This window comes from Camellia sinensis, chromosome 4, assembly GCF_055761805.1.
Source record: "Camellia sinensis isolate YWXY chromosome 4, ASM5576180v1, whole genome shotgun sequence".
NCBI lineage: Eukaryota > Viridiplantae > Streptophyta > Magnoliopsida > Ericales > Theaceae > Camellia > Camellia sinensis.
The window spans coordinates 209,466,099-209,478,625 of NC_138964.1; the positions used below are offsets into that span (position 1 = coordinate 209,466,099).

General features: G+C 37.2%; 1 protein-coding gene across 1 annotated transcript; it reads right to left on the minus strand.

Annotated features, from left to right (window-relative positions):
- Positions 1-247: 247 nt before the first annotated feature.
- Positions 248-11,402, minus strand: LOC114276361 (Alpha-L RNA-binding motif/Ribosomal protein S4 family protein). Its single transcript, XM_028218157.2, has 4 exons — positions 11,023-11,402; positions 10,744-10,851; positions 871-945; positions 248-649 (listed from the first exon to the last, which is right to left on the minus strand). The coding sequence occupies exons 1-4, from the start codon at positions 11,154-11,156 to the stop codon at positions 418-420; spliced, it is 549 nt and encodes a 182-aa protein (XP_028073958.2). The 5' UTR covers positions 11,157-11,402; the 3' UTR covers positions 248-417.
- Between the last annotated feature and the right edge of the window lie 1,125 nt (positions 11,403-12,527).

A 12,527-nucleotide genomic window follows, 5' to 3' on the forward strand; every position in this document is an offset into this window, starting at 1 on the left:
AAGACACTATGAGCTCCGGAAGTAAAAAAAAGGGTAGCAGATTAACATGATATTACAATATTTTAAATTTAAGTAAAAATTATAATTCAGTGTAGTTGTAAAAAAATAATTTCAAATTAATAGTAAACTTTATCAATGTCAAAAATTAAAAGCATAAGTTTTTCCATATATTTGTAATTACCTTTTTAAAATTGCACTGAATTTATACCATATAGAACATACCCTTGTCGGGCTAACACTCACAACAAAGACAAAATATCAATGGTGTCCTTGCACAGATGGCAATACATACCATTTAACTTTATACTTAACAAACATTAATTTATCATCCTAACAAATCAACATAAACCAGTTCAGATAACATAATCACAATGTTAATTGATAAAAAAGACTTGGGGCTCAACTTTCTCAAATGCCTCAGTTCATTGCATCATAATCATCAAGCTTGTCATTGTATTCCAGCACTTTTCTCTTTATCTTGGATGTATCTACCCAAGTAACTAAATCTTCCATATTTCTTGTCACAAGGAAAGCTGGATCAGTGACTGTCTCTGGACCTACTCGGATATGCCCTTGCTGTATATATGTGACCGCTTCCTTGAAATGTTCAGCAAATTTCAGCTTCAACAACACAGTTGCAAGCCTACGTCTGCAAATAAAAGAATAAATATGCGTCTACATTATATTTCTGTAACATAATTTCAAACAAAGTTTCATCTTATAAAACTTTCAGAAAGCATAGATTTCCATACATCCATTGGCTTTCAAAATTGAAAAGCACGATTTTACAGGTATCATTATTATGTCAAACTTTCAGTACATATTTAAAAATTCTACTGCCCTGAAATAGCATTATGCAAGCTCACATACCGGCAGAAGGCTGACACTGATAAGCGCTGACACAAAGCCAAGCTTTTTCTAGATGGTATGACTCCCATGTTATACCTGGATTGACAAAGAAACATCTAATGCATCAAACATAGTGCTCAATTATGAAAAAGTTCCAGTGATAATGCTGAAAAAATAGATTAAATGAAGGGATGTGATGCTATAATTGAATGTCCTCTATCCCTCTTCACAGTGGCCAAAAATTTTGAGAGGTATATATTTGATCATAGCAAGTTTGTCCACATTATTAAATGAAGGGATGTGATGCTACTAATTCAATGTCCTCTATTCCTCTTCACAGTCTCCAAAAATTTTGAGAGATATATATTTGAAGATCATAGCAAGTTGTTCCACATTGCATAGTGCATAGATATTCTTTTCTTTATGCAAACTAACTTCTTTCTCCCAATACCTACAAATCACCTTAAACAGAAGGCATTTATGTGTGAAGAATTCTAATTTTGTCACCTTCTTTAATTGATCTCCTTCAATTATCTACTTAACAAACATCATCCTCCTCCCTAGGAATATTACTCATGAGGGGTTGGCAACCCATTTGTTGCGTCTCCATAAGCAGACTCTGGGATGTCGTTTGGTATTTTCTATTGAGTATTATGAAGAGCTTGAATCTCAATCCGGATCTTACGATCTTACGACCTTAGTTGGGTCAAACAATCCAGATCACACTAGGATCTTAAATTTAATAGGACCTTAAAGTGATTACAATCCTATTCATAAAATCGTGTAGAATCGCATACGATTCCGATCCTACAATTTTTTTTGTTATTATGTACTCCTTATATATATATATATATATATATATATGTATGTATATGTATAAAAAATTTGACTACAAACTCCTTTTTCAATCATCTCTTCCAATTTATATTAACATAGAAACTACATCATATCAAATTTATCATTTTTCTTTAGTCTTTTTTAAAAGCGTATAACATAAATTATCATTATCCACAATTTTTCATTTTATTATGCATTGAAAGTAGAATTTTACTATCCTCAATCCAGTTCTACGATTCGATCCACGAGTCTCTCACAACAATCCCACTTAGGATTGTTGGGTCAGTGGACCCTGATAAGTACTGTTCACTCAAACACTGGGTAGGGCCTCCCCCCAGGGGGATGGGTACTTTCATAATTTTCATGTGCTTCCGTGTAACCCTAATTCTATACTTATAAATAGATGAGGGGCGCCTCTTTTAGGTTAAGAGATAGTTGTATTTTTCTGATCATAGTGAAAAACCGCAGCAGCCATGGACGTAGCCCTATTCTAGGGTGAACTACGTAAATCCTTGTGTTCTTGTGTGTGTGATTTGTTTGATTCATTTTTCTTCTTTGTTTGTTATTTCGTGTCTCACCGGTCTTGGTTAAGAAGGGTCAATTCCTAACAACTGGTATCAAAGCATTGGTTCGAGTGGAAGCGATGGCTACAGATGAAAAGGTTAGAATCGATAAATTCAATGGCACAGATTTTGAATTTTGGAAGATGCAGATTGAAGATTATCTGTATCAGAAAAAACTGTATTAGCCCTTTTTAGGGACTAAACCAGAAAAGATGAAAGATGATGAGTGGACTCTTCTTGATCGCCAAGCACTAGGTGTTATTCGGTTAACGTTGTCTCGTAATGTTGCGTTTAACATAGCGAAGGAGAAGACTACAACGGGTCTCATGGCGGCACTCTCAAACATGTATGAAAAACCCTCTGCCTCAAATAAAGTTTATTTGATGCGTAGATTGTTTAATCTGAGAATGACAAAAGGTGCTTCGGTGGCTGAGCATCTGAACGAATTCAATATTGTGGTAACACAATTGAGTTCTGTGTCTATCGAATTTGATGATGAGGTTAGAATTTTGATTCTTCTATCTAGTTTGTCAGAAAGTTGGAATGATACTGTAACGACAGTGAGTAATTCTTTCGGAAAAGAAAAATTGAATTACAGTGATATTCGAGATTTAATTCTGAGTGAAGAAATTCGCAGGAGAGAATTAGGAGAAACATCAGGTTCTGCCCTGAATACAAAAACCAGAGGAAGATCAGTAGAAAACCCCCGAATCACAACAGATCAAAATCCAAACATAGAAGCAAGTCAAGAACTGGAAAGGGACGGAGTTGCTGGAACTGTGGAAAGAATGGACATCTAAAAGGAGATTGTCCGACATTAAATAAGAACAAAGGTGATCAAAATCAGAAGTCTGCTAATGCTGCAATAGAGGAGATTTATGATGCTTCGATCTTGAGTATAGATAGCTCTCTTGAATCTTGGATTTTAGATTCTAGGGTATCATTCCATTCTACTTCACAGAGGGAAATCATGGACAATTACATTGGTAGTAATTTCGGAAAGGTTTATTTGGCTGATGATGAGCCTTTGAAGATTGTGGGTAAAAGAATGTAACAATCAAGTTGCCAAACGGATCTGTTTGAAAGATACAGAATGCTAGACATGTGTCTGGTTTGAAAAGAAACTTGATATTTGTTGGACAACTTGATGATGAAGGTCATGTTGTAACTTTCATGGGTGGTTTGTGAAAAATCACCAAAGGAGCCATGGTTGTTGCTCGTGGTAATAAAAAAAAAAAACACCTTTTACATGACTACGAACAATAAGGATACAGTAGCAGTTGCTGGTGAGAAAGAAAACTCAAATATATGGCACCAAAGGCTTGGGCATATGCGTCAAAAAGGGATGAAGGTACTTGCATCTAAGGGGAAACTGTCATATTTGAAATCAATGGACATTGACTTTTGTGAGGATTGCATCTTCGACAAACCAAAGAGGGTTAGTTTTTCAAAGGATGGCAGGAAATCGAAGTCAGAAAAGTTGGAGTTGGTTCATACAGATGTGTGGCAACCTGCACTAATTTCATCTCTTGAAGGATCATCATACTATGTTACCTTTATCGACGACTTAACGAGAAAGGTATGGATTTATTTTCTGAAACATAAATCTGAAGTTTATACTACTTTTAAGAAGTGGAAAGCCTTAGTGGAGATTGAAACAGGTCAGAAAATTAAGTGCTTGAGATCAGTTAAATGGAGGGGAATATGAGGACAATGAGTTCAAGAAATATTGTACAGAAAGTGGAATTAGAATGGAGAAAACTGTTTAAAAGACACCTCAACAGAATGGCGTTGCAGAACACATGAATAGAACTCTGAATAAATGTGCTAGAAATATGAGGATACATACTGGATTATCAAAGATGTTTTGGGCAGACGCAGTTAACACTGCAGCATATCTGATTAACCGTGGTTCATCTGTTCCATTGCATGGACAGCTACCAGAAGAAGCTTGGAGCGGAAAAGAGGTAAATCTTTCTTTTTTGAAGATATTTGGCTGTGTTTCATATTTTTACACTGATTATTACATTTCGTAAAACATCAGAAAATTCTGCGGGGTCCATAACAACTAATTCTCTCCGATCAACTTCTTTTCTAACACCAACCTCTGAAATCGACGGATCAGGATCAACATCACCAATACCATCACCACTTCTGCGTACATCAATCTCAAACAAACTTAGACGACCTCTGTGTTCATGAATAACTGAACCACTTTTCCCAAAACCTGCTAACAACAAATCTTTTCGCCTCTCCGATAAGATATAATAGTTGATGATAAGGAAAATGTAATAAGTAAATAAAAGTTTGAGTGATTTCATAAATAAAATTAATAAAATTTTTCATTAATCATGACAGTGTTTACATTAATATCAAACCATTCTCCCATTTTTAGGGACATTGCATCTAACCAACTACTGTTCCCATTAGTTAATATAATACAAAGAATTCCTTCTCTAATAGTGAGATTTGGTTAGAATTTAACAAATACATGGAAGTCTCTTTGGCAACCTACTAAATTCTTCATTAATTCGGCAAGGACTGTCGAGTATTTGATGTCGCCTATGACATTGTAGACGGCGTCTTGATCATAGTCCTTGAAGTTTATTTTGCCGGAGAAGTAATTATGTTGTCTAAGACTTCTGGCCTAGGCGATTTTTCCTGATAGAAGTAAACTTGATTCGAAATCTGTTAAATGTACTTTTATTGGGTATGGCTTTAATCAATTTGGTTATCGGTTTTGGGATGATAAAAATCGAAAAATAATCAGAAGTAGAGATGTCATATTTAATGAGAAAGTAATGCATGAGGATAGGGATAAATCTGTATCTGAATCTGTTACTTGTCATGAGCATGTTGAGTTAGAGGAGATTAGTGAGAATGATATGAATAGTAGGATTCAGAATAATCCTGAAAAACTTATTCCACAAACTGAGCCACATACTCCTACTCCTACTCCTAAACTGAGACGGTTAGAAAGAGAGTCTAAACCTATACAGCATTAGTCTCCATCTTTACATTATTTGTTGTTGTCTGATAGGGGTGAACCTGAGAGTTATGATGAGGCTTTGTAGGTTGTTGATTCAATTAAGTGAAAGTCAGTTATGCAGGATGAAATGGATTCACTCATGGCAAACTAGACATGGGAGTTGACCAAATTACTAGTGGGTAAGAAAGTTTTGCACAACAAGTGGGTTTATAGGGTCAAACAGGAACATGATGGGAGTAAACACTACAAGGCCAGTTGTAAAGAGATTTTAGCAAAAAAAAAGGGCTGACTACACTGACATTTTCTCTCCAGTTGTGAAGTTGACCACAATCAAATTGGTGCTGAGAATTATGGCTGCTGAAGATTTGTATCTTCAGCAGATTGATGTGAAGACGGCTTTTCTCCATGGTGATTTGGAAGAGGAAATTTACATGAAGCAACCACAAGGTTTCTTGGCACATGGCAAAGAGGAGTTTGTATGCAAACTTCGAAAAAGCTTGTATGGTTTGAAAAAGGCCCCAAGGTAGTGGTACAAGAAGTTTGATGAGTTTATGTGTAGCAACGGTTTTACAAGATGTCAAGTAGATTATTGTTATTATTTCAAGAGATTTGACAAAAATTATATTATTTTGCTCTTATATGTTGATGATATGCTTATCGCATGTTCTAGCATTGAAGAGATAAAAACATTGAAGAACCTTTGGTCCAACCAATTTGAAATGAAGGATTTTGGAGTTGCAAACAAAATCCTTAGTATGAGGATTCACAGGGACAAGGCAAATGGTACTTTAAAGTTGTCATGGGTTGAGTATGTTAAGAAAGTTCTTAAGAGGTTTAGCATGGATGGTGCAAAACCAGTGAGCACTCCATTGGCTAGCCACTTTAGACTTACCAAAGAGCAGTCTCCAAAGAGCGAAGAAGAGCAGGCTTACATGAAACGAGTTCCATATGCTTCAGCTATCGGTAGCATAATATATGTTATGGTTTGTACTAGACCAGACATTGCACATGTAGTGGGAGTGGTTAGTAGGTACATAAGTAATCCAGGCAAGCAACATTGGGAGACAGTGAAGTAGATCCTTAGATACTTGAGTGGTATTACAGACATGGCATTTTGTTTCAGACGAACCGGCATCAGGTTACATGGTTATGTTGATGCAAACTTGGTTGGTGATATGGATAACAAAAATAGTACTACTGGTTATGTTTACACATTGGGTGGTACAGCAATGAGTTGGATTTCACAGTTACAGAAGATTGTGGCCCTTTTGTAGAAATTCAATGTATAAAAAAGAAATAGAGAATTGTATTATTGATTGATATATGTTGTATAGATATTTATTACAATGATTCATGATTCCTATATATAGAAGAGGATGAGTGTGTAGTAGGTAAGGAGTAGGTGAAGTGGAGGTGGTAGTGGTGTAGTGGGTTAGGTTTAGTGGAGTAGGTGAGGTGGTAGTGGTGTAGTGGGTTAGGTTTAGTGGAGTAGGTTTAAGTGGGTGAAGTAGGTGGAGAGTAGGTGGATTTTAACAGCCCCCCAAACTCAAGGGGGATAGGAACTAACCAACTTGAGTTTGAAGAGAGTAACAAAACAAGAAAATACATAAAAATAAAAGAGGATAAGAGACACTGTATGGTCGTGTCAGACCATTGGTGAAGACACTGGATGGTGGTGTCATAACGTTGTAGAGGACACTGTATGGGGGTGTCATAACCATGTAGAGGACACTGTATGGTGGTGTCATAACGGTGTAGAGGACACTGGATGGCGGTGTCAGACCGATGTAGAAGACAGTTTATGGGGTCATGTCGGACCGTTGTAGCAGACAATGTTGTGACAGTTGTGGTGACAATTTACGGAGTCTTGTTGGACCCTTGTAGAAACTAACCGGAATCAATGTCGGGACAGTTTACAGAGTCTTGTCGGACCCATGAAGGAGCTAACCGGAATTAATGTCGGGACAATTTACAGAGTCTTGTCGGACCCATAAAGGAGCTAACCGGAATCAATGTCGGGACAGTTTACAGAGTCTTGTCGGACCCTTAAAAAGTCGCACCCTCAAAAGGTGTGCCCAATCTTTCAAAAGGCGTTCCATCAAAAGGCGTGCCCAATCCATAAAAAGGCGTGCCATCAAAAGGCGTGTCCATGTTTTCAAAAGGCGTGCCATCAAAAGGTGCGCCAGACACGCGGCGATGCACGTGATCGACAGAACGCGTGTCGGCCTCTTTGTCATGGTCTTTATAAACCGAAGCGGAGGCTGAGGCTTGGAAGCAGAGACAAAAACCTGCTAGAAAAACTCTGAAAAAACTCTTCGTTTTCTGAGAGAGATTTCTGAGAGAGATACTCGGTAACACTCTGTTTTCTGAGAGAGATTTCTGAGAGAGACTCTGTAACACTCTGTTGTCCAGAAAATGGCTTCGTCTTCCCGTGGTCTGCTCACTCTCTTTCCAGACCTTAACGAGTCAACAAGAGAGATAACTGGTGCGGGGGCCAGTGAACCTCAACCAAGCGCCCCAGGGTTTGCTCCGTTGAACTTTCCTATGCGATCTGTGGAGCAAAAAATGGCAGTGCAAACTGACATTGAAGCCAATCAGTATACTTTGAAGTCCTGTGTGGAGACGATGACGGCAGTCACAAACTTGTCGCACCGGCTGCAGAGTAGGACAAATGAGGTGCAACAGTTAAACTCCCAGTTGGCTCTGCTCCAACGCATGTATAAGGATGCGCGAGCAGAGATAAGTGTGCTAAAGACAAAAAACAAGGAGCTGAAGCGGAAGGCCACCGTGATGTTCCGATTTGGAGGTCCACCATATGCTGTAGTGGAGGAGCAGGGAGGAGGAAACTTGCTTGGTGGTCTAGGAAGCACGGAGGCAACACCGTCAAGGGCCGTCCAGGACGGAGGCAAGAAGAAGAGGCCGGCGGAATAGGCGAAGAAGTGAGGTCGGTGGGTGGCCGGCGAGGATAAGATTACAAATGGATGTTGTGACCTTGCTCCACTGGAAAACATCACCATCATCAAACTCCAAGGTTAGAGTTCCAACAGGGTCAAGCTGAATTGATGTCCCCCAAAATTTGGTTCTTCATTGTTCTCTGGAGGCTCCACAAACTTGAATACAGTTGCTATGATAGTCTCACCAGGAGCAAGAATAGCCCCTGGAGGACACATGAAACAGCTTCTTCTTTGATGTCCCCTGGGAAGAAGAGATCTTTCCGCAGACGAGACCGAGCTCGAGCTTGAGCTTGAAGTGTTGCTGTGTGGATTCGATCCTTCGACCTGTGAACTCTGATGATGAGCAATGTGAGACGAAGACGAAGACGACGTCGTAGAATGCGAATTCACCGATTGCCGAACAAGGCGAGGCTGATTATTAGGGATTGGAAGTGAATCTGATTATTACAGATTACTGTATGCCTGGAATGACAGGCTATGATTTGCTCAAGAAAATTAAGGAATCTTCATCTCTGAGAAATATAACAGTAGTGATTATGTCATCTGAGAATTTTCCTCATATGATGAAAACCAAACATTTGAATCAGCAACAACAAGAAGATCAAGATCAAGAAGAATAATTGGTGGCAGCGGAGTGAAGGTATGTGTAGAGGTCCGGCGGGCGGCCAAGGCGATTCTGCCGCCCGCCGGTGAAGCAGAATTATTAGCTTCTTAACTTGGCTCTGATACCATGTAGAAATTCAATGTATAAAAAAGAAATAGAGAATTGTATTATTGATTGATATATGTTGTATAGATATTTATTACAATGATTCATGATTCCTATAGAAGAGGGTGAGTGTGTAGTAGGTAAGGAGTAGGTGAAGTGGAGGTGGTAGTTGTGTAGTGGGTTAGGTTTAGTGGAGTAGGTGAGGTGGTAGTGGTGTAGTGGGTTAGGTTTAGTGGAGTAGGTTTAAGTGGGTGAAGTAGGTGGAGAGTAGGTGGATTTTAACACCTTTCTACAACAGAGGTTGAGTATGTTGATATTGCTGAAGCTGGAAAGGACATGACTTGGTTACAGAATTTCCTAGCAGAGTTGGGTAAGACGCAAGAGATGAGTATTTTGCATAGTAACCGTCAAAGTGCTATTCATCTTGCAAAGAATCCTGCTTTTCATTCTAGGACGAAACACATTTAGCTACGATACCATTTCATTTGTTCACTTGTAGATAATGGAGTTTTGTCTCTTAAGAAGATCCATGGCAATAAGAATCCATCAGACATGTTGACCAAAACAATCACCATTGACAAACTGAAGTTGTGTGCCAACTGAACAACTTCAGTTGGCCTTCAAGATTGATGAAGGAAGATTGAATTGTTGCGGCGTTCCTCTATGTGATAAAGATGATGGAGAGCTTGTGTTATCAGGTTCCAAGTAAGAGATTGTTGGGTCGGTGGACCCTGATAAGTACTCTTCCCTCAACCCCACTGTTTACTCAAACACTGGGTCCAATGGGGGGTTGGGGGGGCCTCCCCCCAAGGGAGATGGGTACTTTCGTAATTTCCATGTGCTTCTGTGTAACCCTAATTCTATACTTATAAATAGATGAGGGGGCGCCTCTTTTAGGTTAAAAGAGAGTTGTATTTTTCTGATCGTAGTGAAAAACTGCAGCAGCCGTGGACGTAGCCCTATTCTGGGGTGAACCACGTAAATTCTTGTGTTCTTGTGTGTGTGATTTGTTTGATTCGTTTTTCTTCTTTATTTGTTATTTCGTGTCTCACTGATCTTGGTTAAGAATGGTCAATTCCTAACAAGGATCCCGATTTTAACAACCTTGGACAAAAGAAAGTATTTTAGCCTTGGTTGAAGTTTTGTGGACTACCTTTTTTCTATCATACAACCCTTCTTTTAAGGAATCTGAGTTATTGATTGAAGACAGAGAGTTCAAAATAGACATTACATTAGTAGTAAGATTGACCAGTGCAAGCAATAATTTGCATAATTACAAGTATAAAGATCTCCTAATGAATTGGAAATCGAGTTCCTAAATGGGTAGGCATCACAATTTATTAGGAATGAATATTTCTGATCAGAACATCGACTAAAATTGCATGGCAGATTAATCTGGCTGAAAATCTCATACAATGCTCAAATTATCATTAAAATGTAGACTGAGAAAAGAACGATGAAATGCAACTTTTGGCAAATTTGGGGCACAGTTTGCAAAATCTTTCAAACATCAAAAAAAAAGCTCCCCATTTGTAACAAGCAAAGAAATCCAAGTTGGTGAATTTCAAAAAAAGTTGAATTTGGGTCAAAACCTAAACAGTAGCCAAATATAAACAGGTTTGTCTCACATTCACCAATTTGACAAACTGTTGAATATGGAGCAACTCAACCCAACCCAAATTTTGAATTTTGAATTAGATTCCAGTTTCCACAACTTGATCATCATCATCATACTCAAAATGGATAATGCAAAGGTTGAATAAGATTGAAACAGCACTGAATAAACAGACATACTAAATTCTCTTGAAGAAAATTTCAATTGATCAGTTTAAAAAAACTAACAGCTTTTCAAGAAGAGAGTCGGTCATCTCGATCCGATAAGGGTCTCTTGAATCCATTTGCTTCAATATATTCACTAGCTTCTGCACATTCCGACACAAAGTCGAATACCTATTCATTGCAAAAGAAGAAAAAAAAAATCTATAAAAACAAAAAAATTGATCGAAACTTATAACCATTCATCCACAAAATTCATACACATACGAAAACAAATTGTGACATTTTTCAAAAAAAAAAAAAAAAAAATCAGATAAAATGCAAACAAAGAGAGAGATTTGGTACTTCTTGTAATCGTCTCGATCGGTGACATGATAACGCTGCATAACATGAGGTTCCCTGTGGCCATCTTCTCTCTTCCATTCTATGAAATTATCCTTCTTCAACAGCTTTTTCTCATGATACTTTAGCTTTCTCATGCTTCCTTGCTTGCTTGTTTGCTTGCTTGTTTTAGAGAGAGAGCAGGGTTGAGCTCAGCTCTGGGAGGAGAGGAGGATGAAGAAGCTAGGGTTTCAAAACTGAAATTGAGAAAAATGGATTGGGCTGTAATACGAGCCCATTTTTAGTTCATTTTCATGGGCTAAATTTGGACTAGCCCAGTACCAGTAGCTTAGATGGGCTTGTTTTATATATTTTTTTTATTGGATGGGATTTGAATTTGATTCACTTCATGCAGCATACCATTTTTTATTTATTTATTTATTTTTTTAATTTTGGTGTACATAATTCAATTTTGTCCTAGGGTGGATGTAAATTTTTTTTTCCACCTCTCTTAAAATTGTATTTGGATTATAAAATTAGCCTCCGTTTGGGAAGTGGGTTGGCTTTTTGGCTTTTTTGGCTATTTTAGCCTGGGCTAAAAAGCTTGGTTTGGGAAGGGCTTTTTGGCTTTTTTGACTTTTTTTGTGAGAGAAGAATGTAATGATTATAGGTTGGATGTGATGTTTTGTTTGTTATGGCTAAAATAGTCTATTTTGTTTTTTGTGACTAAAATAGCCAAAAAAGTCTGAAAAAGCCCTTGCCAAACACAGGCCTAGATAGATATTTGTAAAAAGGAAAGATAACCTGGCTTATTCAATAAGCCACTTAATCCGTCACCTAAAATTCATTATTGCTGCCAAATAATTCAATTTTTTTAACCCAGTTTTGCAATAACTAAAAAAGTCACATTTTTTTCTTCTAAACTTCATTGTTTTTGTTTTTTTTTTTATTATTATTTAAATTTGTGTTAAATTTTTTTAATTTTCAAGTCCATCTAATCTAGAAGTATTAAAAAGTTAACCAAAAAAAAAAAATTAAATCTTCTTTTATGTTTTTAGTGGATTTTTAATTCTTTTTATTTTTATTTTTCACATTGTTATGTTGTTTTAGTCCAGTAAGATCTAAAATAAAAATTACTACGCCTTCGTTTAGCATCTTAATATTGGGCTAAAATAATCATAAAATGACAAAATAGGCTAAAAATTAATAAAATAAAATATCATATTCAAACTATAATTATTTTAATTTTTCTCTCACAAAAATTAAAAAAAAAAAGCCAAAAATCTCATCCCAAACAAAGTTTTTTAACTCAAGCTAAAATAGTTAAAAAATTAAAAAGTCAACCCACATTTCAAACGAACCCTATAAATGAAAAAAATTTCAAACTCATAAAATAAATATTTATTTCATTATTTATTCTGAAATGTCTAAAAATCTTCAATCGTTGTGATTTTCTTGTTGCCCAATCCAAACCTCCCTACAAGTTATTTTTTCTTCCCAAACCAACTCATAAAGGTGGTGTTTGGCAA

Coding starts and splice junctions, on each gene's coding strand:
- LOC114276361 (XM_028218157.2), bottom strand. CDS start 11,156: ATGAGAAAGCTAAAGTATCATGAGAAAAAGCTGTTGAAGAAGGATAAT. Junction 10,852..11,022: donor GATCGAGACGATTACAAGAA/GTACCAAATCTC, acceptor TGCAATGAATAG/GTATTCGACTTTGTGTCGGA. Junction 946..10,743: donor GACTCTCTTCTTGAAAAGCT/GTTAGTTTTTTT, acceptor TTGTCAATCCAG/GTATAACATGGGAGTCATAC.